At 46.8% G+C, this 19,375-nt stretch overlaps 1 protein-coding gene across 6 annotated transcripts in view; it reads left to right on the top strand.

Annotated features, from left to right (window-relative positions):
• Positions 1–19,375, top strand: part of CARD14 (caspase recruitment domain family member 14) — a 462,412-nt gene that overhangs the window by 233,932 nt on the left and 209,105 nt on the right. For 2 of the 6 annotated variants that reach the window (XM_085617430.1, XM_085617428.1), the window contains exon 1: positions 17,979–18,327. The exons of 3 other annotated variants lie outside the window; for them this stretch is intronic. In XM_085617430.1, coding sequence (XP_085473556.1) covers positions 18,086–18,327 — 242 coding nt within the window. In that variant the 5' untranslated portion in view covers positions 17,979–18,085. Of the gene's footprint in view, positions 1–17,851; positions 18,328–19,375 lie in introns of those variants that run through there. One more of the 6 variants, XM_085617429.1, reaches the window with a different exon arrangement.

The raw sequence follows: 19,375 nt of genomic DNA, 5'->3' as shown, positions 1-19,375 counted from the left end.
CTCAGAGCAGTGTGACTACCATTGTGACAGATTCACAGCTGCCGCTGATGGAAGGCAGCAGAAATGGAGGGACTCCGAGAAGAGGTTGGAAAGAAGTGTCATGTGGCACCACTGATCGTATCACTCTCAGCCGATCCCCTCCGCTTCTGCACGCTGTCTCAGGGAACTCCAGGGAAAGTAAAATGCCGCCAAAAAGGTCCCACTGCCTCACTACAGGCTGCACGAAGTAAGAATGCCACTCAGGGGTGATGTGTAGCTATTAATAGAGCAGTAGGTGGAGTGGCACCGGGCCAAAGGTTGGACCGGGACAGAAAATAGTTCCGAACACCACAGTAAAAGTAGTCTCAATTAGCGAACAAGATAACTGAAAAAGCCGTCTCCATTTGCAATTTGGGGCGGTTTTGAACCTGCAACGACAACTGCATTGGTGTTTTGCAAGAAGAATGTATGCATTTGTGCTTGCTGCAGGCAACTTTTGTGGTAATATAATTAGGGAAACAGTAAAACCCGGCCCTCCAGACCATAAAACAGTTGCACAAACATCCCAAAAAATTGCCCGATACTTACAGTTCAGACCAGTCCTTCTGGCACTTCCAGGACAGTCCATCCCTGCTGGTGCCCAATGTACCCTAATTCTGGAAGTTTTTCACTATCAAACAGATACATTGAGGCACATTTTCCAGGCATGTGTGAGGGCCCGTGTCACATGTGCTTTGCCACTGACGCCACTTGCATCGGAACCAATGGGATGCAACCACTTTCTGCTTGGAAGGTATGCTAGGGCTTGAGTCCACTATGATCATCACCTGCTCACAGCAAGTAATTTAAACTGAGCCCAGCTGGTCACACCAGATAAAGGAAAAACTTCTGTCACGCCGAAGGGCAGTACACTGCTTTTAGGGCTGTATCATTTGAAAGACTACCAGCCAATCCAGCCTAGAGCAACAACAAATGTGGTTGAAATAAAGATTTGTTGCCTCTTCAGCTGTTCTTGAGCTGTCATCAGTGTTGGACTAGCCTATACAGAAAACAGGCAGTGCCCGACGGGCTGGTCTGACAGGCCAGTATCTGGGCGATTTTTGTCTGTTTGTGTGCATGGGAGCGGACGGGTCAGGGCTGAGTGCAGGAGGTGGGCTTATCATTTCAGGGGTACTTTTTCTGTAGCTCATAATCCACACTAAGGGGCCGATTCCGAGTCGGAAGGGCACCGAACGCGATCCGGCAGGAAAAACTACTACCCGTACGCGTGTTTTCTGGCCGACTCGTACAGCTGTACGAGCGAGCAAGTACGATGCAAGCTACATGAAATTCACCGACCGAGTCGTTTCCGGGTCCGAACCTCTCCGTACATCTCGGTTTTAAGCTAACCGTGGCGTGCAATGGATGCGAATCACGACCGAGCCAGTACGATGCACGCGTCGGACAGCCTGTGCGAGCCGGAGTGTCCGGCTCGCAAATCATCTGGGTGGTATCCTTTGGGGGTCCGCGTCGGACCCCCTGTCACCCGCAGCCCTACGACTCGGACACAGGGGGAGACCCATGGGTCTCCCCAACACAGACATGTATGGTGCGGATGGCACCGACGCGTACCCACTGTAGGGGGTGAACTTGTCCGCGACATACCCATTCAGTCAATGGGAGCCCATGTACGCGTCGTACGACCGGACTTCTATGGGAGTCCGACCGAACCGACTCCGGCAGCATACGGCCGCATCGTACTCGCTCGGTCGGACTGCAGGACTCCGGCTCGGTCGGAAAACACTCCGGATCTGGCTCGGTCAGAGTGCTTTCCGACCCGGATCGGAATCGGCCCCTAAATGTGAGATTTATATAAGAGCAAAAATAGAAATTGACCCAAAAAAACACTACTCCCCATAATTGAGGTGTTATGAACTCCTCACACCCCAGGGACCTACTATAACTGCACCTGCTGCTCTAATGATAGCTGCGGCCCTGAGTAGCAGCCTCTTCATCCCCTTGCCTGCCATGCCTGGCCATCACTCCAATCTTTAAACAGATTATCTGTCCCTGTCAGAATAAAATGAGCTCTTATGTGTTGCCCACCATTTTGCAGGAACGGTGCCCTCATCCCTAATGCTAGCAAGCAAAATGAGCTTCCATACCTCTTTATAAGGGTAAGCAGTCATTATTGTGATGCAGTGGGCCCCTCAAACTCCTGAGCCACAGTGCCACTGGACCTGCTTCACTAATGAGAGCGACAACCTTGCAAAGTACCCAGTCTCCCCTGCCCCTTGTTGAAAACATGGGGTCCATCTTGCCCCATTCCTCGCTCTGCCATCGTTCTCAGGCCTAAACTAAGATGTCTCCTCTAATTAATGTTTCCCCTCTCTTAGGCCATTTGTCTAAGGCCCAAAGCAACAGTGGCACAGCAATAATTCACTGGGGCCTATTGTAAGGAAGGACGGATAGAAAAACAATACTAATTTTGTTTAGTTGGCGCCTCAGCTGCTGCTGCTGCCATGAGGAGGCTGCTGGTTGGAGGAGGAGAGCTTGGCTCACCCAGCCCGCGCAGAAAGGCTGATGCTGGAAGGGGGGAGTAGCCAGACCAGCACCACAACATTACGGTCATTGGGGGGCCAGTTGGAGCACTGCATCAGTTGCAGCTTAGTGCCATTGAGCTACGGTAGGCACTTGCAGGCACCTCCTTCCCGCCTCGCTTGCTGTTCTGCTGCCTAGCCTCCGCTGCACAACCGGCTCAGCCCCATCGTTTGTACAACCTGCGCAGCCTGCTTGCCTTGCTCCCTGATCCACCTGTTTCTATGCTTTGGCCCTGGGCTGTTGACTGGATCCTTGGTACTGAAGTGCAAACCCACTGGAATCCGAAAGCAATTGAACTTGTTAGGTCACGTACTTAATTGACCTTAACTGGCTGATTTAAGGGGCTGCAAAGAAGCAGCCAGAGCAGGGTTGTGTGCAGAAGAGAACCGCACCACAGAACCTAGTTAGGGGAGGAGGCGTGAGGTGCAGAGGCCCAACTGGGAGCGGGATCAGGACCAGTGACCGGAGACCAGCCCCACCTAGCTCAGTTCTGTAGATGCAGTGTGGCTAAACTGCAGGAGCTATGTGTGCTGAACAGAAGCGTATGCCGGAGAGAAGTTGTTTAGTTCGCTATTAGCTCGCTACTAGCCTGCTGCTAGCTTTGGCCCACCCTGAGGATCTCGAGGGGACAGGCCCCAAGGAGCACCAGGCTTAGCGGGCAGGAGGCGATCTTGATGCAATAGGCATTTGAGCATTGGTGTAAAAGTACTGAGTCGCGGAAGCAGCCAGAATAGTTACCAATGTGGCTTACATCCATCACACTCCCCCTCGCCTTCTTAGCCCAACTTCTATCCCACCCACTGGCGGAATTCATCTCCACAATCTCCGGGAGGGTAAGGTCTGCCCAGACTGGTGCTCCATTAAGGAGAAAATCCGCAAGACAGAACAAATCACTCAAGTCATGCTGGACACGCCTTTGATATCATGGAAGTAATTATGGGAATTCAGAGGGTTTAACCTACCGTGCAATGCTCTCTGTTTTTAAAATCACCTCCACGAAAGGAAGTACACCGTTGGATACAGCAGAAGGGACGGCTTCAGAATGTCCTGAAGTACTTCATCCATTAGCTTCAACAATACCTGGCGCTCCCCCAATGGATTATAATACATAATGTACTTGGGAGCCAGACAAGGCACCCTAATCAACCTTACATAGGGGATTAGTTCGGGCATTCAAGCCCCACCTTACTCAGAGGCTTTTGGTCCCTTTGGCACCATGATTGAGGTTGACAATACACAAAACGATGTGACCTGCAAAATAACCTTCATGGATCAAGTCCTTATACTAGGGGTCCAGAAAGATCCGGATAAAGCCTGCACCACTTGCCATTGCTCACAAATCCTTGAAAAGTTGAGCACTCTGCCTCAAGTCCTAAGTGACCTACTGATAGAGATAGAGAAAAGTGTCAACCAAATGACCAACAAAATATACAGCAACCAACCCCTTGCACAATTGTTAACATCCTACATTGCTTAATAAAGAATGTCCCACAGAGGAGCAGTTAATTTTTTTATTTTTTATTATCAAATAGTAAAAATCTATTATACATCTTATTCTTAAATATGGATATATTATAAATCATATACGTCAAATTCAACATATATAATATTGTTTGAAATTCATTTCAGACAATGGAGCCCCAATCAGATAGGGAGAGAACCAACTCATTTCGGTACATGTCTCCACAGAGAACGTTCACAAAAAAGAAAAAAGAAAAACATATAATCAAAACTAACAATAATACAATAGACTAACACATTACACAATACAGTACAACTAAGGACACAATTACAAATCACAAAACATATTTCAAATATACAAAACATAACCAACACAATTGCGCCGACGCGTGTTTTCGAAAAACCATGTACCATCCTTCATCAGGGCGCTGACTTCATATATTCCCTGAAACTCAGCCAACAAGTCTATCTAACATTTCATATATAATTGTATATATATACACACAAGTTCTTGGATGAAGTACAGATTCCCAGGCGATGATCAATATCGGTGGGGCTCTTTGGATGCCTTAAGAATTTAGAGCCGCCTGTTCCACAACTCGGGATAAAATTTAAAAACAAGTACAATAGATCCCCTGTGCCAACTGGACTACAAGCAACGGAGCAGGAGGCAGCACTAACATTACTGTGACATTAAGAGGAGATGGAGGGAGGAATGCTATATTAGAATGTAAGCAGCTATGGTGCCAAATCTGAACACAGGCAAACTGTAACAGAGCAGGAATCCAAGAAAAAAATAGTCCCCCAAAGAACATTTAAACAACTACAGCGTGATGATACAGTACTTGGTCCCTGCTCCGTGGGAGAAACTGAAGAGAATAAAGAGGGACAAAGAGGCAGCACTGGCCACTAGCAAGCAAGGATTTTTAAAGAGCACTGACATTGACAAATGAAAAGCAATCGCAAGCAATGGGCGGAGTTAAACCCCACAAAGCAAGTACAACAGGTAGCTAAGCGACAGCGCAAGCTCTGTCTAGGCTTGGCCTAAAATGGGACGTTGACCAAGAGACTACAAAAGGCTTCACAAAGGAAAGAAAGATATTGTGGGCTTTGCGGGTAAGTACAATTTTCAACTGAAATGAAATTATTCCTGATATTTCCAAAGCCCAAGGGGTATCCAGTAACACCGGACAACCCTGAAATCCCTGAAATCACTCCCCTGCAGGATGGCCCAGAAGACATCTCAACAGTTGAAAGCAATCATGGCTCTAAAGTTTACATTCCGGGTTGTAGTTTTCCCCAAAAAACCCTACATCAACAGTAATTTCCACCATGCAGACCACTTTACTACATAAAGAAGATACACAAACAATTGGCAGGTGGTCATTGTTGAGAGTCAAGTAGTGAATTGTACCCCACCCGATGCTTCCATACAATCAACAGCTTGCAACATGGACCAAGTGACCAAACCTTGGCCTCCCCAAGTGTCAACATTAGTCATCAAACTCCTCCATAACAAGCAAACTTTTGTTGATGCTGATCCAGCGCAAGACCGGAAAAAGGGGGGGCAAATATATATACAACTATCCTCCCTGCATCGTAGACCCGACGTCACACTAACTTACTCACACAAGCAGTCATTGGTGGGGCCCATAACACCAACACTCACACGTCTCCATTCGCGAGTCTGCACACAGGAGGGATGAATAACTATGCGCTGGACATGTGGGGGGGTACCTTATTACCTATAGGGAAGAAAAGCTATTTTACAGAATATACATTAGCATTCGCCGCCCATAGATTCCTAATCCTAAACATCAAGGCACTCCACCACTTGGTCGACGGACCAATTAGTTGGATTGGTTGATGGTGATTTAGAACCAGCTAAAACACATTTAAGATTCAGAATCCTCTATTCTTTTCATTGAAAAATCACAAACTCGTAATTTCTGTTATTTGTTTATCTAAATATTGTGTGCAATTAATATTAGCATTTTTCGCTTAATCAAAAGTTTAGAGTTTAGTTCAATTTGCATGACATTATATTTACCTATTCTTGCTATCTGGATTGTTTTCTCTTATTCATTTGGCTCTGCATAACCAAATTTAGCCGTTGATAGTCCAAATAAAGCAGGCCAAAGCTCAAAGTCCGAAAGTTCTTTGCTCAGCACGTTACAGTCCCAAAGATCTCCAAAGGACCAGAAATCGTGCAAGCATCTATCTTCGCCTGTGGGGTCGATAGGGGTGTGCAGTCATCCAAACCGCCGAATGCCAGAACCCCTCCCTATTCTACTATTCTTTTTATAATAAATTTTGGGATAACATTTTTAGGCGAAGAATGAACATGATTGGCTGATTGGAAACGTCCGTTTTTACATTAGTGGATGTTCTCATGGATTTTGCTGGTTCATTTCCGCAGTTCATTTTGCGCTTATGCAACAATGTTTAAGGTTTGCTTGCAGTTTTTTACTGACTGAAGTTTGGCAGTCCACCAAGTTCCTATCCTTGACCAGGAACACTGTGCCTTAGTTATTTGGAGGTCTACGGAGCCATACGAGTCTGCGCAGTAGGCATCGCGCTCACGAGACGGTGGCCTCTTCTGAACTCCATTTCGGACGCCATTTTTAGGTAGGCCCAAATGCCAACTTAAGCAAAACAAACACAAAAGAATAGTTAATACAAAGAAATGAAGATTCTAATGTTAAACCCTCACTAATCCCTTTATGTATTAGTATTTTCCTAGCTTATAGTGACATTTAAAGCAATAATATTCACCTTTACGGTCCAAAACGGGAACGCAAACATCACAAAAGCAACATAAATCATGCGATATCCTATTACCACATGTATTACTATTAATATGCGTACGTATTTTTGTTATTAGAGTTATTTTGCCATGCAAATAGCAATAAGTCCCACGTGTAATTGGTGTTTACGAAATTTGCAAAAGGTTGGTAAATATATCACGGCACACCGTTAGTCAAATTATAATATAAGTAGGTTATATAATTAGTATTTTCATGCAAAATAGAGGAGGTATACAACATTTTGCTCTACCTGCCTCATCAATACCACAATATACATCTAAGTGGCTGCATGATATTCCTAATCGAGGAAATCTAATGAAACATTTTAAGACCTGTGTAAATCTGTAAACCCTTCACTCCTCAGACATTATATCTGTGGCCTTCTTAAAACCGAAAGGAACACAAGAGTCAGACCCCCTCCCTGCTATCCTTTGCGACCCTGGATTTGACGAAAAGGTGCTGGCTAATAAATGTTTTGAAAATGAGGTATCAAAATATCTTCTTTTCGGGATAAAGGTTATCCATATTTACTCACAATGGCGGCACATGATCAAAATGCTTGAAATATTTATATGAGGTCTCAGCATTCGCAATTACCACTTATAAAAGATCACTATTTAGGGGCAGCAGAGAATGAAAGAATAATGGAAAAAAATACACAAGACAACCAGCCGAAAAAAAGATCCTAACCCGCCCCATATATTCTATCTTGACAAATGCCATTGGCACTATGAATACTAGCCAGCGAAATTGCGCAGGTTTAGTTACAGGGATAAGAGACTCAACAAAGGTAGGCAGCTAATCTGTTCATACAAACCCTGACTGGTCATGGCTCCCTATTGTCTTGACAAGTGGAAATGATGCATGATTAGGGCCCATAGGGACCCCACCTCGAAAAATAAATGAGAACTCCAACAAAGTCAGAACAAAAAGAACAAAGTTAAGTACAATGGAAATTTGTTTGTGGAACATCCCAGGCATCCAAAATAAATCTTCAACACAGAAACTGTTAAGTACATTGCACCCAGCTCAATCAGGGTTTCGGGCATCTTATAGTACAGAGTCAGTTCTAGTGGAGGTGTCAGAGGCCATTCGGGAGTGTCTTGACGCCGGCGGGAGAGCTGCATTAATTTTGCAGGACCTCTCAGCGGCGTTCGACACGGTCCCGCACGCACTTCTTCTAGCGCGACTGGCTGGGATTGGTGTGTCGGGGGCTGTTTGGGGTTGGCTTAGGTCCTTCCTGGAGGGGCGGTCGAGCAGATTTTGCTTCCACCATCCTCCTCCTCCCCTCAGTCCGTGACAACTGGAGTCCCTCAGGGAACTTCCCTTAGCCCTCTCCGTTTTAATATCTATGTCACTCCACTGATATATTTGGCAGAGGAGCTAGAGGCTAAGGTGATGGCCTACGCGGACGATACCCAGCTGCTCTTTACCTGGGACAAAGCGGCGGACTCTGTTTCATTGGTTCAACATTGCTTAGCTTCTATTTTTTAAATGGATGGCGGATGCACAGCTCAAGTGTAATGAACAGAAGTCTGAGATCCTGCTATTTGGTAAATTCCCTCCCAATTTCTGAGAGCAGCTGTAGCCGCCTAACCTTCCACTGCCCATCACCACAGCGAATCCCGTCAAAAATTTGGGGGTATGGTTCGATGAGAGTCTCTCTTTTTCGATACACATTAAGAAGCTGGGCGGCTGTTGTTTCGGCCTTCTTAAAACTCTCAGAAAATTCTTTCCTCTTCTACCTCAGGCGGCGAGGGAAACGGTTACGTGTGCACTGATTCTGTCACGGCTGGACTATGCCAATGCCCTTTATGTTGGTGTTCCGGGCTACCGGTTGAAAAGGCTACAGGTGGTTCAGAATACGGCAGCCAGAATGCTATTAGGCATTTCGGCTAGTAACAGTGTTCACCATCAGCTGCGATCTCTCCATTGGCTTCCCGTGGTGGACAGAGTTAAATTTAAATCATTGGTTCTGGCCCATCATGCTCTTCACGGGCGCGGTCCTCTCTATCTGCAGAGACTGTTCTCTTTTTATGTTCCTTCGTGAGCCCTTTGATCCATGTCCCTATGCTTTGCCCAGGTTCCTCGCTTCAAGTATCAGAGGCTAGGGGGCAGCTCCTTTGCTGTGAAGGCTGCTGTTGCTTGGAATGCCCTTCCTCTCATCCTGTGGTCCATTCAGGACACAGTAGCTGTTAAAAGGAAATTAAAGACACACTTCTTTGCCTGATTGTCTATCTCCATGCCCCACTAGGCTTCGCACCGGGACACTCATGAGTATCTGCGCGCGGTTATAAATTTATGTAACATAACATAACCTGAGGAAGTTCCACATTATTGACATGCAGGAGACCTGGGCTGAGAACTATGTCCCCCTAATGGGATATTTGGAATGCAACAAACCAGCCATTATAACCAGCACCAGGGGCAGATCAAAAGGAGGCCTTATAATCTACATAGCAGCACAACTGAAACGCCAAGGTTGGAACAGCTGCACTCCCAGGAGCCTTGGCTGCAGGTCCTTAAAATAGATACCAGCTTAAGCAGAGTCATATGGCAGTTTATACTGATCAACATAAACAGCCAGCATTCAGAAAAAAAATAGTTGCTATCTCAAAACTTGAAATAGTCATGTTCAATCTGATGAAGGACCACAATACTCACTGCATTGTGCCCTTCTCCGGTCTAAATCCAATTTTTAAAGGAGAGGAAAGGAGCATTGCCACAAATTATTGTCTGATCAAATTGCAGGATGCACACTCTAAGTATTTTGCCAACCTTGTACTTTAAGACCTGGTTTTCTGGGAAGACAATCAGAAGCTCATCCCCTGGAATCTAACCGCCTTCCACGCTGGGCAGGGCACCTCAACCAACTTAGCTACCCTAGCAATCAGTATGGACAAAGCGTTCAGTAACAAATCCACCCTCCATGCTGTAACAGCCCCCGCCCTCTTGCTGCCTACAGGCTGTGACTCTGTTGCTGCCTGCTTGTTTTCCGTTCCTTCATGCCGGTGTTTGCGTTCACTTTGACCTTTGGTGACTGTAGTTCAAAGATTGCCTTTCTGTGGAGTGTGCTTGTTGTTGTCTGTCTTTTGCTAAACTGTAATTTGTTGCTCATACACAGTGGCACCCGCTGCTTGCATTTCCTGCTTTTTGCTGCTCCTCTGACTTCCAGCGCTCCTCCCAGGATCTACCTAATGGAGACCACAGCTTGACTCCGTTGAGTAGGTTCCTGTACCAGCTCCACCTCCCTGCCTATGGGCTTTGACTCTGTTGTTGCCTGCTTGCCCTCCATTTCCTTTGTGCCGGTCTTTGCATTCACTTTGACTTTTGTTGACTGTAGTTCGCACATTGCTTTACTGTGGATCGTGCTTGTTGTCTGCCCTGTGCTAAACTGTAATTTGTTGGTCGTACACAGCAGCGCCCCCACTCGCTTTTCCTGCTTTTCCTTGCTCTCCCACTTTTCCACCTCCCAGGACCAACTTAATAGGGGCTACAGCTGCCCAAGGCAAGCCGGTCTGCACCTGTACTGCGCCCAGCACCAGGAACCCTGGTTCTTCCAGCCCGCACAGCTACACCGCCACAGACCACAGAGCCCTTTATCCTGGGTGCATCGACAACAACACCTGTCACACATCTCTATGCACCACCAAAAGACCATTCTCTTGCCAGCACTGCCGCTTCACCTGCATCACTGAAGTGATCAACCATGCCAGAGAAACCACAAACACAACTGCATCCACCACGCCGACTGAGACCACCATGCCACAACTCCAGTGCATTCTACTCATTGCATGACCGCTCGGCAAACACACCATGGAGATGTGGGACACTATTTCATCCTCACAGAGACCTGACTGAACCCACCTTCGCACCATACATTGTCATCGCCGCCCCCAAAAACTACAAGATAATACACCTGGACTGAGCCAAAAAACACGGAGGTGAAATTGTCATCATCTACAAGGACACTATCTGCTGAACGACCTCCTCAGACGACTGAACCCTGATAATGGAGCATCTCAACTTCCAAGTCCCACAAACGGAAAATGCACCATCAGAGGCACCATCTCCTTGCTCACCTTTCCAGCAAAGTTTCTTGAGAAGGCAATCAACCAGCAGCTTACCGAACACCTGGAACACATCGTCCTCGACTCCTCTCAAACCTGTTTCCAAACCAACCACAGCACTGAGACCGCCCTGACTGCAGCCACGACGACATCAGGGCCCTCCTAAACAGCTGCGAAATGGCAGCCGCCATCCTCCTGGACTTGTCAGTCGCCTTCGACTCGGTCTCCCATCACATCTTGATCAACTGACTCCACCACATTGGAATCCAGGGAGAAGCCCTCAAATGGATCACCTCACACCTCACCGGAATAACTCAGAAAATCCATCTCTCACCGTTCACCTCAGAACCCAAGGAGATCATCTGCAGCGTCCCCCAAGGATTGTTTCACAGCCCCACCCTCTTCAATACATACATGACCCCCCCCGGCCAACACCTTCAGATCGCGCAGACTCAACATCCCCTCATATGCCGACGACACCCAGCTCATCCTCTCGTTGTCAAAAGATCCTTTCTACCATCAGAGACAACTTTACTTTCACAGATGTATGATAAATGTCACCGATTGGATGAAGGACAACTGTCTCAAGCTTAACACCAACAAGACAGAAGTCCTCAACTTTTGGAACAACACCTCGCCATGGAAAGACGCATGGTGGCCTGCTGAACTCTGCCCCTTCCCCAAACTCTGCATCATTTTGGACAGCAGGTTATCTATGAAGAAACAAGTAAACGCAGTCTCATCTGCCTGCTTTCACACCCGCTGCATGCTCCGCAAGCTATTTCACACAGCCTTCTCTGGAAGAAAACTGTCAACAGCCCGGATACTGCCACTATTACTAGAGGCAACTTCTACACACTAAAACCTGTGAAGATCGGTAATTGCACAAAGCTTTCCTATAAGGTTTACACCACAGTGGGGTTGAAGCAGGGGTGTGTTGTAGCGCCTGTTCTTCATTTACATCTCGTGCTCCTCCAGAGATCTCAGCCTATTAGACGCACGCCCACCGAAACTGGGAGTCAGGCACAAACTCACATTATATACGCTGATGATTCACTTAAATTGAGCCAGACCCCCGTGGGCCTGCAACGTCTTTTCAACAAACTTTCACTCTTCACGACACGAAACAATCTAGAAATCAGTTTAAAGAAAACCAAAATTGTGTGCTTATCAAAGAAAATGAGAACAAATTGCTATTGGTTCATTAATGGAACACGGATGTCCTGTGAGACACAATATAAATACTAACATTCAAAGAAAGGGGCTCTGTTAAGCCGCACCTGGAAGCAATGAAAACTAAGGCTGTCACCCTGATGGCAGGATTTATGACAATTTCGAGTATACCCAATGGACCAATTATGGGGCCACTAGAGTAGGCAATATCAGGCAAATTCCTTCTGTCTATTACCTTATGGCTGTGAAATTATCCTGGATAGAGTCACCAGGCAGTTAAACCTTCTACTGGCAAAAGCGTACAGAAATGTAGTCGTCCAACGAATTACACATCACAGACTCGGATCCGTTTGCAATTTGGGGTGATTAAGCAGTCCTGGGTGACCAGATATTCCTACCTCGAGATGTGTTATAAATTCAGGTTTGCAGACAAAAACGTGTTAGTTCCTCTAGTCTAGCACACAATAAAGAAGCTGAATTCCAGCTCTTTATATACATATATCACTACAAGACGCTGTTTTAGCACTCCAGCTTGTGGGATTCTAGGGTGTCACTCTCAGTGTTCAAGAAGCAACTTTGCGGCTGCCCGCGGCCCCCGCAGGGGGCCACCCTAAAAGGGTGGTCCTTTAGTGCCATTTGGGTACTAACACACCCCTCATTAGTGGTTGGACGCCAGATAGGAATCCTCTCGCAGTGGCGCACCACACACGTGACTTCTGGGGCGCAATGGTAGGGGAGGGTATATTTGCCTCCCCCGCCCCTCCTGGCGTCCTCTGTTGTGCCAACTAAAGCAGTTGGCAGGTGAGAAATGAGCTGGTTTGGTGGGGGGCTCTGGTGGCGACGGGGGCCGCCTCCAGAGCTGTGGCGGAGTTACAGGGCGATCTGTAAGCAGACTGGTACAGTAAGGGTACCTCTGCGGCAAACGGGTACAGTAAGGGTACCACTGCGCGGAACAATAGGGGTGCCAGAGCAAAAGACCAGGAGCCTCAGGGCAGGTTCCTGGAAAACCGCGATGGCGCCCCGTTAGTCCTTCGGGCAGTTGGGGGCCTGACCAACCGGGGGTTTGCCCAGCTACGCTCCGCCCGGAAAAGGGTGTGAGTAATAAGAGACCAACGTGTCACGTGATCCGGAGGAGGATCACCAAAAGGTGTAGCACTGACTGGGTGACCCACAGTGCTGGCTCATCAGGCGGGCAGGGGCAGCATAGGCTAGTACAGCTGCCTGCCCTTGGATCGCCCATAAGATAACCCACCATATTGCATACTTTTGTATGGAATAAACCTGCAGCAATATTTTCCCATAACAAAAGTTGTCTTGTGTATTTATTTATTCACGCATGCTCAGACTGTGGGTGGGGGAAGTTGCCAATAATGGCACTAAGCATCATAACAAATATTCACCCCCTGCATGAGGACAAAGCAACTTTAGCAAAGAGAACTCATGCATGGCAGGTCATTAATTCCTTTACTCTTCTCAAGCCATATCCCTATTTCGATAAAGGGTACTTGTTTTATACAAAGCTTAAGCACCTTAGGTTAGGAGCAATAGCGGCTGCAGGCGGACATCAGTGGTGAGGTGGAAGGGTTTTTTTAAAAAAAAAGGAAGAAACGGAAAAGTTACACAAAACAAAAAAACGTACCTTCCCGGCGACTGCCTCTCCTCTGTCCTTCTGTCCCACGTGGGAACAGTAAGCACCCAAGCTTCCAGACTCCTCTAGCCAATCACGACCCAGGCTTCCGAACTCTAGCCAATCACGACACTGCTGATAGCAGCGTCATGAGTGGTCTATGCGCCGTGGCTTGTCTCTCTTATAGAGAATGAAAGGCTGGGTATATTCCTCACCAGGTTGAGTATTACAGCCTGGTGGGGAACATGTACAGTTTACAGGATTGTTTGGCCGGCCAAAGATGGCTGACCAAGCAATCATGTGCACTTGGGGAGTGCAACCACTTCTCCCCTGCCCTTTGGGCAGCTCAGCCCCGCCCTGCACCTGGAGATCCACTAGAGAAAAATAATATGATAATAACCTGGCATTGATATCATTTTTTTTCTTGTGGGGCGACGCTCCTCCACCTTTGTAACAACCTTTGTAACTTTGTAACAAGTGACAAGTTGTAAGCATTGTCACTTTAGCCCCCCCAAAAGTCGTATATCAACAAGACTGTACCAACATGCTCATCCCGCCAGACCACTATCCATTTGCATGTCGACCGTTGCCGGATAAGACTTTTACATGCATGTACTTTTGCTTTGGTACTCACTAGCACTTTAGTTTCATTGCTTGGACTGCAAAAATTATTATACTGGTGCGCAAAGCCATTTTAAGGATCATTAATCGTGTCCAAACACTTGCTGGGGTACAGTGTGCTTAATAAGCACGGCCACGCCTGTACTGATTAGCTGCCAGCAAAGAGAATATAGACATGCTCCCTTATCTTTAGTTCTACAACTGCTTACCCTTAATAGCCCTTGTATTGTCGAAAATCAGTCTTTGTTTTTATTATCTGATTTAAAATAGCATGTATAAAAAATGTTTACCAGATAAACTGTGGGAATGTGTATGGTTTTAATTAAATATGTACTTTTTAAAAATAAACATACTCCACTGGGCCAAGACTCCTTGCCTGGAGGCCCGTAGCATGCTGCCGGCCACTTCATGTAAAAACACACACAAAAAAAGGGGAAAACTCATATCTCTCCCTGCTGTTGCTTGGGACCTGCTCCCTGCATAGCAAGGGTAACTTGGGTCCCAATACAAACAAAGAAAATGGGGTCCTGCCCACCTGTTTGCTAGTAACACAGGCATCATTGGGGTGCAGTGGTCCCTCATAGGATTGTACCAGGGCCAATGCACCGGCTGCTCTAATGGTAGTGATGGTCATTTAAAAATGAATTAGCCCACATGTCTCTCTGCCTTCCTCAGTACATCTCCCTAAGAAAGCTGTGCCTGTCCGTTTGGAAATAAAGAAATTAGCCCTTACATAGCACCCTCGCCTCTGGGCCATCTGTTTGATGCTGTCCATGGACAGAGAGCTAAAGAAGAAACCGCCCTTCTCACCAGCGTACCTGAATGAAATGCAAATGTTTGAAATTGTTTGATCGCCAAATGTAAAGGCTGCTTGGAAGCTAATAAAGACTTTCATTGAAGCTTAATGGTGTCAAAGATGTATTCTTTTTGAAAGGTGATCTCAGGGTATTCAGTTTTAGAAAGAGTCCTTTTAACAAGCATATAAAAATGCTTGCACTAGGTGCAGTGTGATTACCTACTAGTAAAATGTATTATTTTAAAGTACTTGTTTTATCTAAAACACTAAATTATGTTGTGGTAGCCTATCATACTTACGGCCACTGGAATTATGCAATGTTGCAGCTGCCACATTTTCCGCATAATCATGGATTTGTCACATATGCTACTTATTCATCTGCTGTATAATCTGCTGATTCTAACAAAACAAATTCTAGCTGCAACGGTGACGTGTGGGGGTCCTGGTGGGTGGGGGGGGGCTGTGTGTAAAAATTAATCACTTTGAAAGCACGGGGTGCAGAGTTTGTTGGTGTCCAGCAGTTTTCCCGCATCAAATAAAAAAGTCAGGACAACACTAATCAATTTCACGATAACTCTGGTGATTAATGTTCCTTCTGGAGAGAGAGAGGCCAGTTTTGTCTAGTGGGAGTTTTGACTCATCCATAAGTAAAGTAGATAGGGTGACCAACCGTCCGTAAATTTCACGGACCGTTGTCCGTGTGGATCCTTTTTACGGACGCCTTTTGTCCGTCATTGTGGGCATTGCAGGGAACAGCCCTGTTCCCTGCATGAAGCCTCAACTCTCTGATGGGGCGCCTCGCACTCTTCCTGGGACACAAGAGCGCCCCCCCCCATTGTCATTCTGTCTGTGGCTGATTGCCACATACAGACTGACAATGGGCCAGTTTGCAGTGTTACTGCATGTGGTGGCCTCCTCCTGCCACAGGCTAGGGCAGATGGAAGGAATGTGCAAACACGCCAATGCTGCTACAGAATCCCGTTCATTCAAAGAAGCTGAAAAGAAGGGGCTAGAGTTCTTTCAGTCTCATCCTTTTAGAAAAGTGCAGTTTCAATATTATATTCAAGGAAGCCATGGTTGCTGCATTTTTATTTTATGCAACTAACAACCATTGACAAAGCAAATAGTTCTGGCTTGTTGTAGGTGTAACGTTACTTGTTGTGTATATATATCTGGATGCAATGACAGAAGAGGCAAAATACCAGTCCAGCGACACACAATGCTAAGCACAGATTTTTAGCTTAGTTGTTTTAAGCCACACCCTTAATTACATTGGAGAGACCCCCAGTTTTTTCATCCCGCTTAAAGCCCTGGAAACAACACCATTTGACAATCACCTCATGGCCTGGCACTGTGCATCATGCATGACTCATGACTTCCACTTTTTCAGATTGCCTATGTGCATGTGCATAGTGAACCCTCCCCCACCCCACCCCTTGCTTTAGGAACTACAGCAAGGGTGAAATTCTTGATGGGCCTCTTCTGTCTGCAACTCTGCAGACAAAGGCTCAGCTCATAATTAAGATGAAAAGGTGGGCGAGTGAGTAAGTGAATGGATGAATGAAAGGGTGATTAGATGGATAATGTGCGAAAGGATAGATGGATGAGTGAAAGGGTGACTGATCGGTGAGTGAATGGGTGGGTGGATGGATGAGTGACAGGGTCAATGGATGGATTCATGAGCGGATGAGTTGAAGGATGGGTGGATGGATGGAAGGAAGGATGGCTAAGTGAAAGGGTCAATGAAGAGAGAAAGGGAGGATGGATGGATGACTGAAAAGGGGAATGAGTGGGAGGATGAGTGACTGGGTGGTTGGATGAGTAAGTGAAAGGATGGCTGGATGGGTGAGTGGATAAATGGCTGGATGGATGAGTGAATGGATGTATGGGTAGAAGAGTGGATGGATGAGTGTATGGATGGATAGGGTGAAAGGGTGGATGGATGGATGAGTGAAAGTGTGGATGGAGGGATGGATGAGTGAAATGATGGATGGAAAGATACATGATGGATACGTTTTCAAATGGATGAATATGTTTGGATATAGATGGAATTACTTCTATACTATTGCGCGACCTCCTTTGATGTAAAACGTACCTTTTGTCCCGAAGTTTTGTCCTGAATTTTGACCTCCTGTCCTGAATTTTTGTCCTGAATTTTGACTCTTTGTCCTGAATTTTTACACTCACTGTCCTGAATTTGCACCCATGCCAGTTGGTCACCCTAAGAGCAGAGGGTTTATGTGCCTGTCGCCACGAACATGCACTATGCGATCACAGAACTGAGTGCCAGTGAGTTATGCGTAGTGCTATAAAAATATTTATGTATGTCAGAGAGGGACTATGAAGAGATGACGGGGACTCTTGAGGGCGGTACTGAGGGACGAGAAAGAGGTCATTCGGGGGCGCCAAAGAGACTGCTGCCCTGGGGGCCACAAACGCTAAGGTCGGCGCTGCTACGGCTAAACGTCCCTCTGCCAGGCACTAAGGGCAGAAAAACACCACGCTGTGTAGGTGAGTGATACACTGGTGCATGAATCCTTAGATGGCACACAACATAATCTTCACGCGCCTTGGATGTAAGGTACATAGTACAATTCTGGCATGCTACAAATCCAACACAGTAAACGTTGCTTCATGCCAGGTTTAACACTGCGCGTTGCAAGAAATAATTAACGTGATGCCTATACCCGTTGTGTCCAATGAAGTGACTAGTTTTATGGGGGTGTTTTATAGCCGTAGTGATGCGAGCGGCCACGCACCACACGGCAGTGCGGGAGTTCCTGCGGCCTCGCGCACGTTGCTCTCTGGGTTTGCCTCCGAGCCAGCCCAACTTCGGGCAGTGGCTGCCCTATTTGCATACGATTAAAGAATATTGTTCAGCACTTCCTTGTGAGGGGGCGGGCTGAGTACCTGACAGGTTGTTTTCTGCGAAAGGGACGCCCTGGGCCGGGGCCTGGTGGCTGCACGTGGAATGCCGGTTATGCGGCCCGCTCCGGGAATTAATTTACCTGACCCCTGCAGGCACTGCGCTGACGTGCATAGCTGCCTTGCCCGGCCCTCCCAGGCATTCACTACCTTCCGTTCGGCCTTAATTCACATTTCTGTTTTCTTCTCTTTGTGGGAAGCCTCAGACCTCCTGCACAGTGCCTGCCCAGCCTACCGCCGGACTACAGGTGGAACAGACTGCTCTCTGGAGGTCCCCCTGTGCACCGGGTGAGTCCTGGCAGGGGGGGATCTATGCGGATGGCTCTGAAGGGTCATGTGATGTCATGATATGTTGTCTAGCAGGCGTGATTTGTGGTTCTTCGAGTTATGCTTGTGGAAAGTAGATGGGTGTATTAATAGGTCTGCTGACAGGCTGCTGCCTCTGGTGTGGTAGGGCTGGAGTAAATTCAGTTGTACGTAGAGGTGCGCAAGCGGAGCCTACCCTGGGCTGGCTCTGGCTCAGGGTGTGTCCCTTGGGGACTAGCGAGTCAAACCAAAGCCGAGCCAGGCCAGACAAGGTACTACTTTTTCCTTCCAAAATACAGGTTTAAAATACACAAATTAGTGAGCACAGGTAGCTGTGCACAGTGTCAGAGTGGCCTATAGGGCGATCAAGCAATGCCCGACGGGATGGTCAGAAAGGTCGGTGTGTGAACCGTTTTTTTGCTATTTATTGGTCTTGTTTTATGGTTTGCTGGGCCGTTTTAGTGTCGATTTCTCTGATATTGCAACATAGTGTCTGCAGCAATCTCAAATCCCTGCAGTCTTCCATATTTTGTAAAACACTTATACAGCGTGTCTTTAAAAAAGTTCAAAACTGCCCCCATTTGAACCATGAGCCACTTTCTTTTAGTTATCTAATTCACTAATGGAGTCACTTTTAATTTGGTACCTGGGGCGATTTTCTGTCTCAGGCTGACCCTGTGCACACAAAACCTGGAAAGGTGCTATTCTGCTGTCTGTCTCCAGCTGAGGTGAGCTGCCTTTTCCCTAAAGACCTGCGGTAAAAATATGAGCATGAAACACGGTCTCTTTTGCATTCCCTTACCTTAATGTTGTTCAAGAAAGATATTTTGACAATGCACATTTTACACTTAGCATAGTTTTACACAATCCCTATTGCATAATTGGCATGCCAGATAATTTGATGACTTCACTTGTCCTTTGGCTCTTAAAGTCAAGTCCGACACCTGTCAGGGGATCGATTCTCCTTACGAATGTTCTAGATTGTTCGCCTCTAGTTACATGTCAGGCAATGCATTCTGGCGCAGTACTT

The sequence above is a fragment of the Triturus cristatus genome, chromosome 7 (assembly GCF_964204655.1).
Source record: "Triturus cristatus chromosome 7, aTriCri1.1, whole genome shotgun sequence".
NCBI classification, from domain to species: Eukaryota; Metazoa; Chordata; class Amphibia; order Caudata; family Salamandridae; genus Triturus; species Triturus cristatus.
Note: the sequence above shows the minus strand (reverse complement) of the source record. Positions and strands in the feature narration are given on the sequence as shown.